At 34.6% G+C, this 20,979-nt stretch overlaps 2 protein-coding genes across 3 annotated transcripts in view; both read right to left on the bottom strand.

Annotated features, from left to right (window-relative positions):
* Positions 1-9,290: 9,290 nt before the first annotated feature.
* Positions 9,291-15,186, bottom strand: LOC116015434 (protein TIC 22-like, chloroplastic). The gene is made up of 7 exons (XM_031255500.1): positions 14,591-15,186; positions 14,013-14,087; positions 12,455-12,514; positions 10,097-10,156; positions 9,932-10,012; positions 9,806-9,841; positions 9,291-9,587 (listed from the first exon to the last, which is right to left on the bottom strand). The coding sequence occupies exons 1-7, from the start codon at positions 15,080-15,082 to the stop codon at positions 9,507-9,509; spliced, it is 885 nt and encodes a 294-aa protein (XP_031111360.1). The 5' UTR covers positions 15,083-15,186; the 3' UTR covers positions 9,291-9,506.
* Positions 15,187-16,986: 1,800 nt separating this feature from the next.
* Positions 16,987-20,979, bottom strand: part of LOC116016953 (mediator of RNA polymerase II transcription subunit 27) — a 6,721-nt gene continuing 2,728 nt past the window's right edge. Inside the window, exons 2-7 of one of the 2 annotated variants that reach the window (XM_031257431.1) lie at positions 19,845-20,010; positions 18,477-18,921; positions 17,914-17,973; positions 17,719-17,787; positions 17,550-17,593; positions 16,987-17,475 (exon numbers count right to left, since the gene is read on the bottom strand). In XM_031257431.1, the coding sequence (XP_031113291.1) occupies positions 17,298-17,475; positions 17,550-17,593; positions 17,719-17,787; positions 17,914-17,973; positions 18,477-18,921; positions 19,845-20,010 (962 nt within the window). In that variant the 3' untranslated portion in view covers positions 16,987-17,297. Of the gene's footprint in view, positions 17,476-17,549; positions 17,594-17,649; positions 17,788-17,913; positions 17,974-18,476; positions 18,922-19,844; positions 20,011-20,979 lie in introns of both variants that reach the window. The other variant, XM_031257432.1, reaches the window with a different exon arrangement.

Raw genomic sequence — 20,979 nt, forward strand, 5'->3', positions numbered from 1 at the left:
ATTCCATTTATTGCTTAGTTCCGATTTTAGATTGTGAGTAGCTCACGAGAGTGAGTATTCCAATTACCGTATTTTGGGTTTGAGTTACGAGAGTAACCTTTCCCTTTTAGATGGCAATTCTCCACACTTGTTTAACCCAAATAATTATTTCACTTTAGATTGGCACTAGGTGATTAAACACTTCAACTCCCAAAAATCCCGCTTTTACCTCTTTGAATACAAAAACCCGTTTGCCTTGTTTTAACTATCTTGTTTGCATATTCATAGATAATCATCCATTGTTAACGTAGGAATAGCTTCTTGCGAATATAATTAGTAACTAGTGCTTGATACCCCACTTCCCTGTGGTTCGATAACCCCGGAATACTCCGGGCATTTGTATGTGGTTTTATGCTACGATCAATGGCATACAAGTCAGACTTCAATTTCATAGGATAATACCACGTGTAACGAGAATGGTCATCAACAAAAAGAACAAAATAACGATAACCAGAGGAAGACAAAACAGGAGCTGGTCCCCAAATATCAGTATAAATGAAATCAAGAATATTCGAACTAACAGAGTCTACACGTGGCAAAGGGAAACGAGCAGACTTGCCCAATTGACACGCAGAACACAAAGAAGAAGTACAACACTTGCCCAATTGACACGCAGAACACAAAGAAGAAGTACAACAATTATTGCGACTAGAACCACTAACAGAACAAAAAGTACAACAATTATTGCGACTAGAACCACTAACAGAACAAAAAAGGAAGAATACGATCTAAGACTCGTTGATGAGGATGTCCCAAACGATCATGACATACGGAAGAGGAAGCACAGGACGAGATAAACGCACGGGGACTGTTTTTCGGAATGGGCAGCGTGTAGAGACCACCGCAACTATTGCCGCGAAGAAGAATTGCCTTGGTTGCTATATCCTTCACAACAAAAAAGGATGGATAAAACTCAAAAAAGACTTTATTATCTTTTGCAAAGCGTTGCACAGATAAAAGAGAGGAAGACAAACCAGGAACATGTAAAATATCAGACATCCTAAATACTTTAGACGGGGTAGAAAAAGAAGCATGACCAGTATGACTAATAAGCAAACCTGTACCATCACCAACTCGAAGAGCATCACCACCAGTGTACTCTTCAGATGTAGAGAGCGCAGCAATATCAGGGGTCGCGTGATTTGTCGCCCCAGTGTCTGGAATCCAAAGATGCGAGTCAGACACAAGATTCGGCGCATCCTCAGCATATGTTAAATGAGCTTGGAGTCCACGGCCAATTAAAGAAAAGCAGGCTGGTGCAAGATGGCCATAATTGCCACATAATTGGCATTGAGGCTGCCAATTACCACCACGTCGCCCACGTGACTTGCCACCACCATGCGAGCCACATCCACGCTGCACACCACCGCCCTGCTGCTGCTGCTGGTCGGCGAAAGCAGCACCGCCACGCGACGGAGTCCCACCGCGACGATTCGATCTGCCTCGCCAAGACCGCGACCGACCTCCACTACCACGCTGGCCAACAAAAGCTGTAGTTGCAGGGGCTGGAACACCGCCATAGCTATCACCGGTAGCGAACTCATGCGAGCCAAGGAGATCGGCGAGTTCGGGAAGACGCACCGGCTGACCTCGAACATTCAAAGAGGCTACGACAGAGTGATATTCCGGATGTAAACCCCTGAAAATATACATATTTTGATCCTCCAAAGGAACCGCACGGCCAACAAGAGCTAGATCTTCCACCATAACTTGCGCACGAGCAATGTAGTCGACGGCGGAGGCATCACCTTGGCGTATTGTTTGCAGCTGTCCAAGAATATGCATAATCCGAGCTTGACTGAAAGAGGCGAGAGCCTGCTCAAGCGCTAACCAGAGATCACGCGACGTAGTGCAACGAATTGCGAGGTACATGACTTCCGACGAAAGTGAAGAGATTAACATGCTAAGGACCGCCTGATCTTGGCGCACCCATGGAGCATGCAGCGGGTTGGGTAGAGCAGCAGCAGCGGAGGAGCCTTCAGAAACGGGAAGAAAACGATTAGGGCAAGAGTTCGTGCCATCAACGAAACCCATGAGGTCGTGCCCACGAAGAAACGGAATAACCTGCGTCCTCCAAAACAAGAAATTCTTGTTCGTTAGCTTAATGCTAACATAGTGATGCGCAGCAGACAGAGAAGCGGCTGCTGAAGAAACCGCAGAAGAAATAGCTGCATCAGAAACGGTCCGTTCGGAAGAATTAACAGAGCCGTCAGCCATTGGAAAATAAACCTAGGCTAGCTGATACCAAATGAGAACTGAATATTGTATTGATTCAATTGAACCATTACAATGATGAGGAATAGAAGATATATATACAAGGGGAGTCTCAGGTAGAGTAGAATAGCTAGTCCTAACGTGACTCAAACTCAGAGAGTCCTAATAAACCAAACACTAATTATGATTTTGATTCACATTCCTAATGTGTAAATCCATGAATCAAACACGCCCTAAAAGTGAATTATCACCTATATAAATTAATCTAAGACCAAAAATTGAATTAATTCTATATTATATTTGTATTATAAAAATGTTGTCTTATGTTGTTTTGCCTATATCAACTTACTCAACAACTACTTTTATCAAATATTTTTAATCTTAATTATCTATATAAAAAAATATTTCAATTATTTCTAACAGTTTAATTTTTCAATCTTCAAATTTAAATTAAACCAGCTTTTCACCGACACAAAACTTGATGACCAACAAAAATACACAGATGGAATGGCATGTTTTAGAAATGAGATAATATGGTGGCGGTGGAGAGCATATAGAGGATATGATTAAATTAATTAAGCCCATCGCCATCGCTATTCATTAAGGAGTGTGGTCCATTCACTCCAATTATGTTATTGTGTTGATGTTGATTGCCATGCATGCATGCACGAACGCACTTTCATTTATTCTTTTATTATTTTTTTATTTGAAATAATAAGTTATGATTTATTTATTAAAATTTAACTATTTAACGAATATTTTTAAACAATCACAAATAAAAATCATTAAAGACCAATGATATATGATCTAAAAAAAAAAAAGAAAAAAAAAAGAAGAAGATCAGCCCCAAAACATGCATATCTTAACTAATTGACCAATCAACACATGACTAAAATTACTTCATTAGCCGTTGCAAGATGAAACAAATTAAGATGGTTCACATTGAGTTGCAATCCTACCTAAAAAAAAAAAACAACTTTCAAAACATAATTCTATTAATTGACTAATCTTAAAAGAGAAGAATTCTACTTTGTTAATAATTACTCCGTACAAAATTAAACCAAGTTAAGATGCTTCGGATTGAATTGTAATTGCTGAAGACTAGGGTCCGATCAGTGAGTTGGTTGTGTGACCCGCGATTTACTTTTACAATAATTTTGAGAGTGAGGTTCTATAAATTTAAAATTAGTCGGGTGAAATTAGAAGGTTTTCAAAAAAAAAAAGAATGAAGAATCACTTAATTAAGTATTAAAAAGAAAAGAAAAGAAAAAAAAAATAAAGACCAACCATTCTTTATTATAAAAATGACCTACATTCGCCTACACTTTGACTTATCCTAGTTTGGTGCACCGTGCACGTACAAATGTCTGCTTAACTTCAAGCATAACAAAAGAAAAAATAAATGAATACAAAATAAAAGGGAAATAGAAAATATTTTAATTTATAGTAACTAACAATTAATTTTATAGAAAATGAATTTAAAAATAAAAATCTTTTAGACACTCCCCCAATTGAAAAGAGATACATCTTTGTTTAGGTTATAATGTACAAATCTAATACAAGGGTTAAATTGAAATCTGGATTTATATCAAATTACTTGAGTTGCTTCGCTTAGTTTGAAAAGCCTGGCTATGACAAAATAATCCTACACAAACAAGCGTCACACAAGCATGGCTCACAGTACAAATCATAAATTAGTACTCCCTATGTGATTATTGGAGATCAAGTCGGATCGTAAACTTCATGCTCAAACAACATCAGTTTGATTAACTCAATAGGGTAATTCAAGTGTCAGTTCCTGTACCTCCTCCCGAAGTAAGCAGGAATTGGGTGAATCCGAACTGTTAAACGAATGGAGAAAGACTCGAACACTTTGTGGATTTACCAAAAAAAATCTCGTTGATTAGTCTTAACTAGATGACAAAGCTTGCAGGGTGGATCCAGAGGAGAAACTAACCCCCACCCCCCACCCCATCAACTTATATATAAAACAGAATGCTTATAGAAATTATTATAGATGTTTAGGTAATTTAATTGTTAGGTCTTTGGTTGCATGGGTCATGGGCATGGTTACAATAGTTGTCAGGCGCTTAGGTGGCCGGGTCGTCTAAGCCAATTTTTTGCAACAGTGGTCATGGGTTTGAACTTCACAAGTGGGAGAGACCTTATTCCTTTTTTATATTTAATATATTTGTGAATTGTATCAAATTATTTTGATATTTTGTCATAGACGTTTTTAAATTTATTTTAACTTCGCCTTACTCAACAAAAATCTTGAATCCACCCTTAAAGCTTGTAATATATATATATATATATATATATATATATATATATAAAAGGGATCTTGACACCCAAATATGAACAATCTATTCTATTCATAAACTCAGTAGATTTGCTCTCAGCAACCGTCTTTACAAATTTTTGAACTAACTTTCGCCATTAATATCACAAAAGCTTTACGGAATTATATTGTCAATATTTCTTATTTATTTTAATTTAAACGGTTAGTATTTAATCTTAGTCTCTCGTATTAGACTATTAGGTATGAATTTATTGAAGAATAAAAATTGATTTCATATCAAGTTGCCCAAACGCCATGGCATGAAATATTTGTACAAATGACTTGGATAACAATGGAAAGTTCAACATTCAAATAATAACACCACTTTTCACAAGCAAACAGATCCAACATTAAAGTAAAATAGTATGGGAAAATCTCCTATAACATCCGTGAGGCGTGTCGAATTTTTCATAAATATTACATTATTTTTATCAAAAGTATTATATTTTTTTCTCATAAATATTATACTTTCTCTCATAAATAACAACCAATCAATTTATACATTATTAATATTACACTTTTTCACATAAGTAACTGTTCAACTCCTTACAGTTTGATTTAAAATTATTACATTATTTATTCTCAAAAGTATTACACTTTTCTTTATAAGTAACAAACAACGTAACTTATTCATGTTTAGCATTACATTTTTCAGCATAAGTATTACATTTCTATCTTGACCCAACCCATCACACAGATCTCTCATAGAAAACTTACTCAAAAATTATTTACCATTGTATATATGAAGCAAAAATTAACTATGGAACAACTCCAACCGAATTGGTCCAACTAAATAATTAGTTTGGTAATCATAATGTTCTAAGTTTGACTCTGCACGTGAGTTTTTTATTGGTCTTAGTTATAAGAAATTTTATCCGATTTATTTCCTTACGATCATTTACTAACTATGATAATAAGATAACAAATTTCACTCAAAACCAACATTCAGATAATTGATGCATGCTTTCTCGAAAAATCAAAGCAAAAACCAAGTAGATTTAGTTGTTGGTTAGTTAATGTAATTTAAGACGGCGCGGCCTTGTGTGTAGTACCAACTTGGGTTAAGTAATACTCCGTAAATAAATTAGTGTTCACGGGAAGGTGGTGAGGATAGGATAGATAGCCGATAGTATAGGCATCAGCACCGTACCCTGCTTTGGTTTTATCTTTAATTCTCAATTTCAAAACTACTATTGGGAATCTTTTACTCTAATATTGTATGTCATATAAGTTTGAAACCTATCAAATTTTAAGTATAATTGCTTAAGAAAAATAACATTTTTAATCATTCAATTATATATAGGTATGTGAATAGATCATGATTATTCTAACAAGGCGTTTGGTTGAATGTAATTGAGTTATAATTCCTTACATTATTTGGTTGGAGGAATTGCAATTCCACCGAATTGAAATTCACTTCTTTTGTTGAATTGGAGGTATCCCCATGAATTGAATGCTTGTGGGAAAATGAAAAATAGAAGAAATGATAAAAATATCCTTGGTGATTGTTATTTTTATTATTACACAAGAATATTTTAGTCTTATATCACTTTTTCCTTCTCATTCCTACCTTATTTTTTCACACCAAATTGCAATTCATTTCTTTCCTAATTGTTTGTATCGTTACTTTTGATCTTTTTTTTTGTTTAATCATAAGTTTACCAATCGCTCAAGTTTTTTAGGGAGTGTTTGGTAAATAGTTGTTAGCTGATTGGGTTAGTGGGTTTAACAGTTTGACCATTTGATGGTATTAGTTGATTGTAGAAAGATGGTTGGTAAATTAGCTGTCAGCTGATAGTTGATTACATGCAAAAATGATTTTTTCAAAAAGCTTATCGAAAAAAAATGTTTTGAGCAGTTTTTTGAATTTTAAGCATTTTGGAGCAATAAGTTGTTACAAAAAGCTAATTAATCAAACATTTATATTGAATGTTTAACTAAGTCAAACAACTAATAGTAATCAAATAAGTCAAAATTGGTTGATAAGCTAACTATGTTACTAAATAGGGTCTTATTGTTTTCATGGTTTATAGTTCTTCCCAAATAAGATTAGGGATCGAGTCTCACCAATCTCAGTGTGGGAGCAACTTCTCAAAGTGGGCTTCTTGTGCACAATAAGTAAATGTCTAGTTTCTATGTTCAGCTGAGTTACTAGTATTTATATCCCCCCACATGCTCTGTCGAGTGAGAATGTGTAGCGACGTTGGGTTGGGATTCAACCTTTCATGGTTTAAAGTTGAATGAAGCTTTGGTGGGATTTCTGTTTTCATGAGGTGCAGTTGCAAGTTGGAAGGTTCATTGAACAATTACAACCACGAGTTGATCACTTTATAATTAATTACACACACATTGGATAATGAGCAAAAGGGTTGGTGAGAAGTGAATTGGAATCAGCATTATCTTATAGCTTTTTGGGCCCAAAGTTGTTTAGCTTATTGCCTATGCAAATCATCATATCCCATATTAATCATAATTACAGGAGAATAAAATATCTTCCTAACTACAATTTGATTCCACTAATCATCATCTCTTAATTCTCTTTTAACATTTGCCAACTCATTTCCATCCCATATCTCCATTTATATCATTTATTATTGGATCAACATTTACATCATGTTTAATTCCTGAATAAACCTTAATTAAATAAAACAAATATATAGTGTTCTTAGAAATAGGTTTATTTCGATCACCATTTGTTAATTACTTTTTTTTTTTAAATTCTCAAAAATAGTACTCTTTAAAAAAGAACTATTCCTCTGAATGAGGAACAATAGGAATAACTATTTTCAGAGATTTATAAAAAAATAAAAATTTGCACCAAGATTTTTTAGTATTAAAACTTGCAACTTGGATCATTTGATGTCATTTGAGGTAATAATTGAAGCATGTTTTTCATATCGATTAAAAGTCTAAGTTGATAGTTGAAGTACACATTAATTTTATAAAATATATATGCTCAACAAGCCCCCTCTCAAGTGTGCAAGCCGGTTAACTTTTGATGGGTCCCAAGCAACACATGGACCATAATCTCTTTTTATCGGGTTACGTGGATATTCAAGCCCATAACTTTTGACATAAGGTTGGTTTTGATACCAAATTGAAACATGTGCTATGTTTATATATTATATACGGAGTATTATATATGCTCAATAGTAATTAATGGCACAATTTTATATGTATTGTGTCTCTTCCAACTTAACTAGAGGTCTTAGTTAACTGATCGAGAAAATCGGTAGTAAAAACACAATCAATACAAATTTACACTATGATGTTGCATGACTTAAAGCACACTAGAGTAATTATATTGGAACCTTCTTCCTGCCCTTTTCAGTTCTTTGATAATTATAAAAGAAATGAAAAAAAAATGATTTGTTTTCTTTTCTTATTTTAATTCCTAAGTCTCCTGGAACATATTCTTAATGCTGAGAATCTAATAATGAAGTTAAAAGATTTGGTAAAGCATTAAGAAGTTTAGAGTGGGTACAAAATAATTCTGAAAAAATGCTACCAACAACAGCACCAACAGATAAAATACTGTCGTTAATATGTGACTTTCACTCAAAATACGACTTACTTTGAAGCTTTTTTAATAGCCTAAATATTAAACAGATTTTTAAAAAGACTTCAAGTCAAACCAGATCAATTGTAAACTTAGGTTTGAGCCTAATATAAAGCCTATAGGCTCAGGCCCAGGTCCAAGTTCATGCCTTAAATTTTTGTAACAGGTTCAAATTTAACTTTCTAAAATTCGGCTCAACCTATTTTCATCCCTACTAACGTAGTATCACAGTCTCATAATATAATATTTTATTTAGGCGAATGCATAATGTTGAAGAAATTAGTAGGTGAGGTCTTGAAAGGTGAGAATTCTCCTATTTTCTAAAATCGCACATAACAGCTGAACTCCACCAGCACAGACAGTTAGCAAAGCAACATGAATAAGCAATTGCAGCAGTCATCTATGACTCTCAGTATTCGATGTATATAGAGAGAGAGAGCAAATATCATTTTTATCCGACAAGTATTAGTAAAATGACAGTTTTAATCCACATGTTTAATTTCTACTAATTTTCATCGACTATTATTTTAGTACTAATTTTCATCCACAACTATTGCTTTAGTGCCGAAATTCATCGCGCTGGTCACCCATCTGTTTAAAACGTGCAGAAATTTAAAATTTTTAAGAGTATTTTCATCTTTTTCAACTCAATATCCCAATTTGAGCATTAATAAAAGGAATTAAGCCCTAAGATTAATCACAATTCACAGTAAACTCCTCAAATTAAGGTAAGACGAGGAGGAAAACTACGAGCTATGATCTATCTTAGAACTTAAATCCATTTATTCATGCTCAAATTGGGATATTAAGTTGAAATGAACAAAAATATCCTTGAAAATTTTAAATTTCGACACGCTTTAAATGGATGGATGACTGGTGCAATGAATATTGACACTAAAACAATAATCATGAATAAAAATTGATACTACAACAATAGTCATAGATGAAAATTGGTAAAAATTAAACACGTAGACCAAAACTGTCATTTTACTAATACTCGTAATACCAAAATTGGTATTTGCTATATATATATATATATATATATATATATATATATATATTTATATTTGATACATTAAGTTTTCCCGCTTATGCGAGACTAATGCTAAGCCCCCAGAACTCCTGCCCAAGAGTCCGTTGGACAACATTGAATATTAATAGTCTCATTGACATATGGTCATAGTTACTTTACAAATGGCAATCCAACTTGAGGTGAGAAAATGAGAATGTAATACACACTCTAATTTGGAGATAAGAGAAAGGATACACTGCTATTAAGTCTGGATTTGGGTGTAAAAGATGAGCGCATTCTTTCGAACAAGTGCAAAATCGGTGGCCAGGCAAAAGGTGAAATCAACCGCGGGGAGGATTAGTTGACACATCAAAACCAGGAGGGATGAAAACGACGTCGTTCCAGGTTGACGTTGAGCTGTCCTGCAAAGTTTGTTCATACAGTATCAGCTTCTATGTTGTACAGCTGTAAATCAAAGGTGATTGGCACTTGAAAGCTAGAGAATCTTCAAAAGAATCATTTCAAGAATAGACAAGAAATAGAAGTTTTCTATAGAAAGTAAAAGTTCTGAACCACTAATTTTTATCTCATGACAAAAAAATAAGTCTCAAACTCCACAAGACAGTAAAAGAACCCTAACCTTCATCCCTTGTATTATATCCTCAAGAACAGAAACCTAGCACACCCAAAACAAAATGTTGTTCTGAGATATCTGAAATCCAAATTATAGGGCTTAGATTAGGTTAAAATAAAAAGAAAGTTTCACCTGAATATCTCCTCCCTTTAAGGTGGGGTTCAGTAAATTCTGTTCTTTGGAAGCTCTAGAAAGAGACCTCTCCAGGTCCTCCTACACATTTGAATTATCACAGAAGTTAAGCACTTAAGCATACATCGCATCATATAAGCAGAATACTACAAAGAGTCAACTAACCTTCCTAAAGAAAACTGGACGATATCTTTTATCGTCGCTCCTCAGGGCTAAGCTTTTTGACTGCAATCAGTGACATACTCACACGGTTAAAAACACTTTGAAAGAAAACTGAGGTTTGAACATAATATGTAAAAATGTGTAGTAATCAAACAGAAATATGTGCCAATTGACATATTGGTTGAAGTTTATCAATTAGAGGGGAAAATAATTGAACCTAAGGCCAAGTAACTGAATGCATGACTCATTTGTCTGCACCACTTAACTACATCAGACTATAAACTCATGAAACTTGACTCGTGCTCCATTTAAATTCATTATGAAATGATGACCTAAAGCATCAAATTGACATATTTCTAGAAAATTCAAAAAATCCCTGAAATTTCTAATGTTTCGACATTGCACTTCTAGAGAGCTGAGGTTACACTAGGTGACTAGGGTAGAGTTGAGTTTGGGAGGGAAATTGGGCCCTTTTTTGGATTATGGGCCTTGGGTTCACTTGATAGTGGCAACAGTGGAGACAGCACCACAATGAAAATTGCTGGTTGGTAGAGAGAATAAAGTAAGGTTTCACTAGGGTAGAGTTGGGTTTGGGAAATTGGGCTCTTCTTGGATTATGGGCTTGCTTAATCAGTACGTTAAGAAAAGAAAAGAGCCTCAATCCTAGGCTCCCACCATCTGACAGTGGAGATGTTTGAACCCACACTACAACACAATGAAGTTTGCATAATGAAGCAAAACTTGTTCCTAGTTCTACATAATTTTAACACGTTATGGCATCAACCAACTTAACTAGGTATTTGTAACATTTTAAACATGTTTATCTTCAAAGTTCAAAATACTAAAAGTGTGTCATTGCCAGGTAGGGAACTGCATTTTGGAGTCACATGACATACTCTACTACTACTTATTTCATAAAATGAAAACATTCCTTGTACACAATTGAAGAGCCACATAAAACACTGCAATATTACTTATTACAGAAAAAACAAAGGCCTCTTGTACACAATGGACAGAAATTTATTTATCATTCTCAATAAAAGATTTAGTAGGCACAGTGTTGAATAAGAGGAAGTACTCTAAAATTGTATTCCACAAATGAGAGCGTGTGTGTGTATGAAAGAAAACAACCTTTAGGCAATCCAATCTAGATATATGAGAACACACAACTGGACAGGTTGGACAGTATCACATGTTTATTCTCAATACTCCCTCTCAAGCTATGTATATCATAAACTCCAAGCTTGTTACAAATGTATTAAACCCTAGGCCCCCTAAGAGGCTGATGAATATATCTGCCAACTGGTCATTTGAGCCAACAAATGTGGTAATAATCTCCCAAAATCTTGGCTTGAACGAAATGGCGATCAACTTCAATGTGTTTTGTTCTCTCATAAAAAATTGGGTTGGATACAATTGTAGTAATGTTGTTTAATTGTCACAAAAAAGTTTCATAGATCCTAGTCTAGATTACAAAACTTTTAACCTTATATTAGGTGCTTTAACCTGATCAGTACACTCACTCCAAATCACATTAATTGATTTAGCCACTGTGTTTGAGCTTGAAATCACATCCTGCCTTTTACTTTTCCAAGAATCAAGTTAGCGCCAAAGACAATATCCTAATTTTGATCTCTTATCCCAAGAACGTCCAGCCCAATATGCATTCATGTATCCAACAATCTCTATATTTCCATGATTCTTATATAACAAACCAATATCAAGGGACTTTTTGACATATCTTAGAATTGTAATAAATACATCCCTATGACTTTCACATGGATAAGTCAATAACTAACTCACAAGCCACAACACACACTGCAAATGAAATATTAGGGCTGGTAATGGTCAGGTAGAGCAATTTCCCAACTAACCTTAGGTATCTATTGAGATCAGATAGAGGCTCCCCTTGTTCTGGTAGAAGCTTAACATTGGGATCCATGGGTGTGGGGACAGGCTAGCAATCCAGTATATTTGTCCATTTTATGTATATCTTGTTACACACAGATTCCTTGCTTCAACTGTGAAACTTCAATCCCCAAAAAAATATTTGAACTTTTCTAGGTGTTAGTTTCAAAGTGCCAAAACAAGTGTTGCTTTAATCAAGTTATTCCTTCTATGCCATCACAGGTAATAACAATATGACCAACATACAGAACGAAATAGGAATTTTTATCCCAAGTGATGTCAGAGTGTCCACCTTTACTTTGAGTCAAACCAAATCTATGGACCACTGTACTAGACCGACCTAACCAACCCCAAGGAAACTTTTCGAGGACATGGACCCCCGGTCCCCAAGGCACTTTTTAGAAGCACACCGAATATCATTAATAATGCCAAGTGAAGGATTAGGAAACAAACCTGGAAAACTGGAACCCCACGAAAGGTTTCATTATCAGATGTACCATTCCTTTTACGCTCCTATTAAAAAATAAATTAAATCATCCTTAGATGTCAAACATCTATTTAGTAAGAAAATAATTTGGCAAGATACTGATTCTACATTTAACAGTAATAATCATTATTTGACAAATATTAGTATAAAATTTTAGAAGCTGAAGTATGAAAATGCAATTGTCCAATTCACATCACACTACATTGGAGGAAACTTGCAATTAGTAATAATAAATTGAATTCCAGATGATACATAAGACAGGACAGCGAAGTATTCAATTCATCCTTAAAGTTAAAAATCCTACAGTATTAATAACAGCAAAGTACTGTGTAAAATAGATCTAGAAACTCTTAATCAGAGTTATTACAAAATAGATGATAGAAGGAGGTGACTTTTCAGAATTTTACACTAGCGGAGTCAATAGTTACTATTAAACTAAATGTATATGAATAGCATAATGATGGTTTATTTTTGAGCTATGCTTGAGCAGTTGTAGAAACAAGTCAGTTATTTTAAGTTATGTGAATAGTCAATTTGGTATTTTCAGGCTAAGCTTGAGCAGTTCAAGAAACAAGTCAAGTTTAAGTATCTTAATGCTTGATACTTGGATCAAACAGCTTATGAGCATAACCAAACTTTTGCATTCTGTATATATTTATACATAATATAAATATAAATTTATAAATTAACCGTATTATATTTATATACTTACAAAATGCCGCTACAACAGTTTGACCATTTGAAGCTTGAGTCGAGCCAAGCCCAAGCTTCAACCTTACAGTGCTCTAGCTTGACTTGATTATACCCCTAATTTGTGGAATAGATGTATTCTCCAATATTCTCCCCATTCTATGTGTGTTGAATAATGCAATGCTAATACCTCTGAGATGTTAAGGAAAAAGCTAACACCTTTATTGATTCCACTTTCATCTTCTTCTTGTAGAATTTTGACCTAGAACATTCTCCTCATGTTTCTTCCATCAGTTACCCACATTGTACATCCTAAAACAATTATACCACCTTACCCCATAATTTCAGTGGTGCATTACTGCACTTAGTACATTTTATCACTTCAAAAGAATCAGAAAGGTCAAACTATTATATTAAGACCAAAAACTTCATAAGGGCAATAACTAGATGACAGATCAACAAAATAATTGCCTTTCATGTCCAAACCAAAACTAAAAATGCTGAAATCAGGCTCTTACACACATTATGACATTAACTCATCTGAATTCTTAGCCAGCTCCTTTTTCTTCTAGATCCCCCAAGTCTAAGAATATTGGAAAAGAGAGCAAGCTATACTATTGTAAGAAAATTAGTTTCTTACAACTAAAAAACCTTCATCAAAATTCACATTATAAATAAAGAATGATTTGTATGCCACATTTATGATTTATTCAGAGTCCATTAGCATCAATTTCTTTCCCTGTTTAGCAACAACATTAAGGAACTTTATTTAAAATTAAAGAAGTAGAAACAAGTGGTAACTATTCCCCATTCAAAATAAGGCTACAGTTTTACCTTGATTGCATTCATTACTTGAGACGCCTCTGGAATCAACCTAAAAGCCACACCATCAACTTTAAGCTGGACGACCTGTATTACCATCAACATATTGGACATCATGATGTAGCTTATCATGCAACTAATGAACAGAATTGCTTGTCTACATTCTCCCAATTACACCTTTCAACTTTCCATGCCAAATGTCCAAAACAATGTTAAAAACCCAAATCATTATAACATTATATCTACTGTCAAAATTACTAACGCCTAGTTTGTAGGTGGAGCCATAAACCAAGCTAACCAGAAAACAATACTCCCTTTGTCCCATTTTGCCTGTCTGGTTTACTATTCATTACTCATACCAACTCTTTCATCTTTGCTTATTTTCTTTAGTAATTTTTAATTACTTTTAAATTTAATTAGTTTATGAATATATAAATTTTATATACTAATACTAAACTTAATAATATGAAAAATAAAATTAAAACTAAATTCAGTCAAGCCTTTTAACCGAATTAGAAGACAAAATGGGGCGGGCAGAGTAATAAAATTGGAACATTCATTTTGGCGTGAAAGAAGATAGTAATAATTACCTCGTTGAGAGCCACAGGGACGACTCTAGAGCCTTTGCGCATAGAAGGGTCAATGGAGGTCATTTGGTTAAGTAGAGCCGTGGCATCGGCTTCACTGAGGCAAAAAAGGCCGAGACTTGTTTCGCTTCTGACAGGAGAAACTAACACAAATTCTTCGCCAGGACTGGTGAGGGCGTAGACCGGTACTCCGGCCAATCGCTCCTTAATTGCCGCCGAAGACATAGCATCGTTCCCCCGAGTGGACCGACCGGTAGCCGAAGAGGCGGCGGCGGTGTTGAGAATGTTATTGAAGTTGGAAACACGGGCCCATGCTGGGGATTCGGAAGAGGAAGGAGAAGGGGGTTTTGGAAGGGCGTTTTGGAGGAAATTGGAGACGTTGGCTTGGAGGGAAGTGAAGGCTTGCTGGAGAAAGAGGTGAGGAGTTTGGGGCGGTGAAGAAGAAGAAGAAGAAGAATTGGTGAGTGGCTGTTTGGGTTTGTTGAAGAAATTCATGGTGTTCTTCTCCCACTACACTGTTACTCTGCTACTGCCTACTGCTAAAGGGAGGGTTTTCGGGGGGTTTTTGGTTTTGGGAGAGTGGTGGCGCCGTGGCGGAGGGAATTTTGGAAAATGATTATTATTTCCAAAAATACATAATCTACAAATCAAAATACTTTGGCTAAAGTGTCATTCCGCACCATGAACTATATTGAATTATTCATGCCGCATCTTGAACTTTCATAACGTCCATTTCGATACACAAACCATTAATTTTTTTTTTTCATCTAGCATTTTTATGATGACATGGCACATGTAATTAGCTTATGTGGATTTTTTTTAGTCAACCCAAAATTTTTAAGTAAACCCCAAAAATCAACGCCTCACGCTGCCCCTCCCCTCTGCCTTCAGTCGGACGAGTGCTCACTAGACCAAATCACCACAGCCCCTCCACAATCCACTGCTCCTCCCCTCGCTTGTGGCGGCGTGCGCTGAGTTCATTGACGACCTGCCTAGGGGTGACCGCGGTTTGTTTCGGTTCCGAACTGTCAGTTCACGGTTCCAAGGTTACACAAACCAGAACCTCCGGTTACGATTCAACCGAAATTTTTTTTTAGTATATATAATCATATATAATATGTTTTGTTATTATAAAAACCATATTATAAATTTATTATTATTATTATTATTATTTTGGCTACTGCCACTAGCTAAATGCCTAAATATAAGAAATTTTATTATTATTATTATTATTATTTTACGGTTCCGGTACCGGTTGTTGGGCTGGAAAAGGTTTAGAAGAAAACAAAAAAAAAAATCAAAAAAAAAAAGAAGAAGAAAACATAAAAAAAGTCAAAGTCAGCATAGATTACCTATAACTTGTAAGTAACCTGTAAAAATTGCTAGATAAAAAAAATTAATGGTTTGTGTATCAAAATAGACCTTATGAAAGTTCAAGGTGCGACATGAATAATCCAATGTAGTTCATGGTGGCCGATGACACTTTATTTGCTTCTTTTAGAATTTATCCTTTATCATATTTTACGGATATACTTTGGTAGTTTGGTTAACCATTTTTTAATTCAAATTATGTACACCGTATCATTACTTTTTGTAATATTTAATTTAGCATTACTTATCAAAAACAAATTACATTAAAAAAGTACTATCAAATATTTTTAAATTTTTGAATCTGAAAATTTATAGGTTAAAAAGTATAGATGAACAGATACTACAATGTAATATGATCAGTTGTATTCGAAAAAAAATTAAAATTTTGAATCTAATTTTTTTTTTTTAAATGCTAAAGTAAAGAAGCACTAGCTTTTAGCCAGAAATTTCGTTTGAGTTATTTATTTATTAAAAGTATTATTTAGGAAAAAATGACGGGCTTAGTTTAGGAATCGCACGGATATTCACCCAAATCTACCCTATTTTGAGATTTTTTTTTTCTTTTTGACATAGTGGGTGATTGGGTGGTGGGTCTTAGAAAATTAAACATGTTGTAAGTCAGGTTGAATTCAAATTCTATTCGCCTATAACATTTGTTAATTTTTTACTATTTTTATTTTTAAGTTAATTTTTTAAAAATTAATAATTTGGTTATTATATATGATTATTTCTATTATTTTATGTGTTCAATATAACTAATGAATTTTATTATGTATACATAATTATTTTTTTAAAAAACTAATAAGATAATAAATAGTAGGTACCCATAGTGGACACCAGGTGCAGGACTGGGTTTTGAAAAAATCCACCTAAGGGCTATTACCTCCCAAAAGTACTATTCATGGAAATAAGAGAGTTTTCCTAACAACAAAATCCAAAAATGTCAAAGTTTAAACCAAAAAGGTTTTTGTTCATAATATTTTGTTGTCAAGAATGGGAAAATAAAAGGGAAAGAAATGCTTTACCAATTCACATAATAAGTTACCATATTTCTATAGATCAACAATATAGTTAGTAAAATAGATGAGATAGGGAGGGGCAATCAGTGAACATAAAGGTTACCATTTTTCGCTCTATAAGATGAGAACTCCTCTAAGTCCTAACATAATACAGTCTATACCAAGGCAGTTACTGAGCAAATGCAACTAGCAGAATGGACGAAAAGAAGCCTGCCTGCCTGTGATGAACCATCACAGAAAAAGTTCGCTTGTGCAAGAAATTTAAGTAAGAATACTAATGGTTCAGAATATGGCCTACAATGTAGTTCTTTTTACAGTCTCTAGGTTTCCTCAGAAAAGCAGCTGATGTGAAAAGCCCGATTAGAATCCCCATTCTTATCCTCTGTTGAGGAAGTTTTTGATAAAACCTTAGCAGCAGAAAAATTTCGGTAAGAGCGATTCACTGGAGGTAGCAATAATGCAGACTGTTTATCCATCAACAGAAGACGGCCGCATTTGCTGCACAGAAATTTCAAGATTCTCATTGAGGCAAAGTATGCAATGGTGAGTACAAGTGAGGAATAGAAGTTTACCTGCAAACCTTTGTGAACAAAGACTGGTAACTGTAGATCCACAGCTGCCAGGAAAAAATAAAAACAAAATAAAATGAAATTGTAGATAAAATAATCTTACCAGTTTTGAATTATGTTAATCCCAAAAGAAGTGCAAAGATCCAAGTATTAGGCAATGGAAGGAGCATACCAACAATGAACATAAAGCTGTTTCTGCATTCACACCAGTAAAATGCTGTAAAGCAATACCAGCATGCTCCTGCAAAAGGTATAAAATTCAATATCAATCCTAGGAAGCTGCTTAACACCTGCCTAAAGCCAATGCTTGTAAATCCCTTCTAACAATAGTGGAGTAAATTTTATAAATAGTAATCAAAGCTGTTACCGTAATGTGCCTATATACTTCATAAACTGAAAGCCCCCTTGCATGTATATAGCTGCCACCCTACAAGTGCAATTTATTACATCAAAAGTGAGCGCAAGATGGAATGAATGTAAAAATAAAAAAAAAAAGTAGATAAATGGGCAGACCTAGCCAAAATACAATACTCAGAAATATGAAAACTACTGCTTTTCAGACAAAATGTATCATGAACCACAGAGCGAATGTTCGTTGCTATACTTTTCAATTCCTTTGAAGTAAATGTTCACAACTAAAATGCCTGCCCCTTGCCTTTGAATTAGATGTTTATTATCACGCTTGTGAATAGCATCTAACAAGGACAATGCATATGAGCCCTACTCACACTACCAACTGTACTTCTTATGTTACAGAAACTTAAATTCACTCACAAAACTCACTACAGTTGTAAATAAGCAGAGGATTTAACAGCAGGAGTTGGGTTTAAATGTATAAATATGTTGAAGATCACTTTAAAAATCATGAAGAAAATTTACTTCAAGAATAATTAGGATGCAAATGTATATGTGATAAGAAAATAAAACAACCTCGTCCGGTGAAAAGAAAGCTACGGCATCAGGGTACACTGAACCAGCAGGATGTACTGATAAAATAGCTCTGAATACAGAGGGAATCAACAACTCAATCACAGTAATCTTTTCTCTAGCAGCATTGTCATTTGATCCCGATCTTAAGTTATTTCTAATATGAAAGTTGTGATCTTTCAGGGATTCAACAGAATTTTGGTTGACAGAGGATGGCAAAGAGGAAGCCCGCTTTAACCAATCCAAACGCTGGTAAGTGAAAGCTTTCATGTTTGGAATTACTTTATCCAGATGCGTCAAAATATCAGATACTGTTCTTAGGCCACTTATATCATCTTGATCACTCACTACTGGATTACAGATTTTCTTCATTGGTGATCCCTCCTCACAAGTATCAAGGTGAGGGAAAAACCGCCTTTTCTGATCAGTAAATGCTTTTAGAGCTAACCTACAACACATTTAGAAAGAAAGATTATTCATCTCAACAATATCAAAAGAAAGAGGATAAAAAGCAGCAAAACTGCACCATGCAGATACAGAGAACAGAATGTTTGCCCATCCACAGAAAATTTCATCCATAGGCAAGAAGTCCTTCTGTCAGACAGTCGGAGGAAAACCATACCTGATGGTCAGATCTAAAGCCTTCATTTACTATTCATTTATTCAAAACCCCCTCTACAACATATTTTGGCTACCACTACTTCTTTGTTATATTTCCTCAATGATCTCGTGGAAGAGGGAATACAAGGAGTAACTGTGTAAGTAATTATCTTTGTCAGTTGACTCCAGTTAGGTATGTTATAAGGAAAAATTCGTACAGTGTCAACAATCTCCTTATGCATGATTTGGTAGATCTTTCCAGATTTAGTTTAAACTATATGTTCTTCAGTCATACACATAAAGTTGTATTATAATACAGAAAGTTTAAGCTGATAGCCTGATACAATAGTTGTTATAAGAAAGAGATATAAGCTTAAACTAGATTAAATAAGTTGATACATAATTCTAATCACAAATCCAAATGCTATATCACTTGGTGAAAAGCAACCCATGATATATCATTCATATAAGACATGGATGCTACAATATCGTGATTGCACGCCTCATTATGCCCCACAGAAAGAAAGTTGCAGCTGTAAGGTCCAGCTAGAATAATTGGTGAAAACTAATGAACTAATTGTATACTGCCACATGACAATCTAACTGTGACAAACTCACAATGTCCAATCTAGAATGTTGCAGTCAACATAAACTTGGCATATCTAATCTAACCAGAAACTATCCCCAGATATATTTTATTTTATTTTATTTTTTAAAGGCCAATGTTATGTGGAAACAAGAAAAAGGTTCCAAAATTTTTTCCAAATATACCTGGTCCTATCAACTGCAGAAGCACCAGCTTGACCAGCAAGTTGACGCTTCCATGCGTAAGCCACAACAGCACCATCTGGACAAACAAGTGGCATGTGGAGGCCCCATGAATTACTTCGGGAACGAAGTGCATCAGTGAGGACACCTGAATCTTCCAACTGTCTGCCTAACAAGACAACACAAATATTATACTTGATGACCTGTTAACACAGAATAATTTCATAAAACGAGGAAGGTGAGAGGAAGAGAATAAATTTTATAACAGGATTGATGGCAATATTCCAAGGCATGATCTATAATAGTTCACAAGAGTCGAGGATCTGGTCAACATAAGCCTTTTTTCATGAAGTAAATGCAAGCCCTAATCTACAAAGAAGACTGTAAGGCAAAAGATGCTAAACAAGGTGGCACCCACATAATCCAATATTTTGCAACAAGACAAACAAAATATTATTCATGCAATGGCTGCAACAAGTGAATTATGCAGGGAATTGAATCAACACAGAGGTGATATCCAATTCTCAGTGACACTCCTATTGGGTACAACAAGCCATTTACATAATTACCTCCCTAATGAGCAGGAATGAGCATGATTTCCTCTTCAACCAAAGAGGCTCTTAGATCTAAACAAGATGGTTAAACCTTGCTAGCTTTATTTGCTAATCATTATTTCTAATGAAACTTCCTTTAATTTTTTATTGTCAAGCCTCATTTGACATCCAAGCATCTCTCATTTTGCACAACCAAGGTTTTAAAAGGCAGAGGCGTGCCTCGAGGCGTTTTGTAATGCTAAGGCAAGGTGTAAGCCTCAATTTTTATCAAAAATATATTAATAACCTATACATATTGTTCATAAAATACAACATAAGATCTCCTTGGAGCATTGGGAGTAGTTCTTTTCTTCGAATGGTTCACCATGTTTAGATATAATCAACCTACAAAGAATTAATAAGGTAAAAAATTAATATTAAAAAAAAATCTGTATAAAAAAATTGCCAAGTGTCCAGTATCTATGAAGCCACTATATATATATATATACACACACACACACACACACACACACACTAATAGGCAAAGGAGATTATGCTGAGGGAAGAGAAGAAAAGAAAAACAAGAAAAAAAAAAAAAAAAAAAA

Source organism: Ipomoea triloba, chromosome 4 (assembly GCF_003576645.1).
Source record: "Ipomoea triloba cultivar NCNSP0323 chromosome 4, ASM357664v1".
Classification (NCBI taxonomy): Eukaryota; Viridiplantae; Streptophyta; class Magnoliopsida; order Solanales; family Convolvulaceae; genus Ipomoea; species Ipomoea triloba.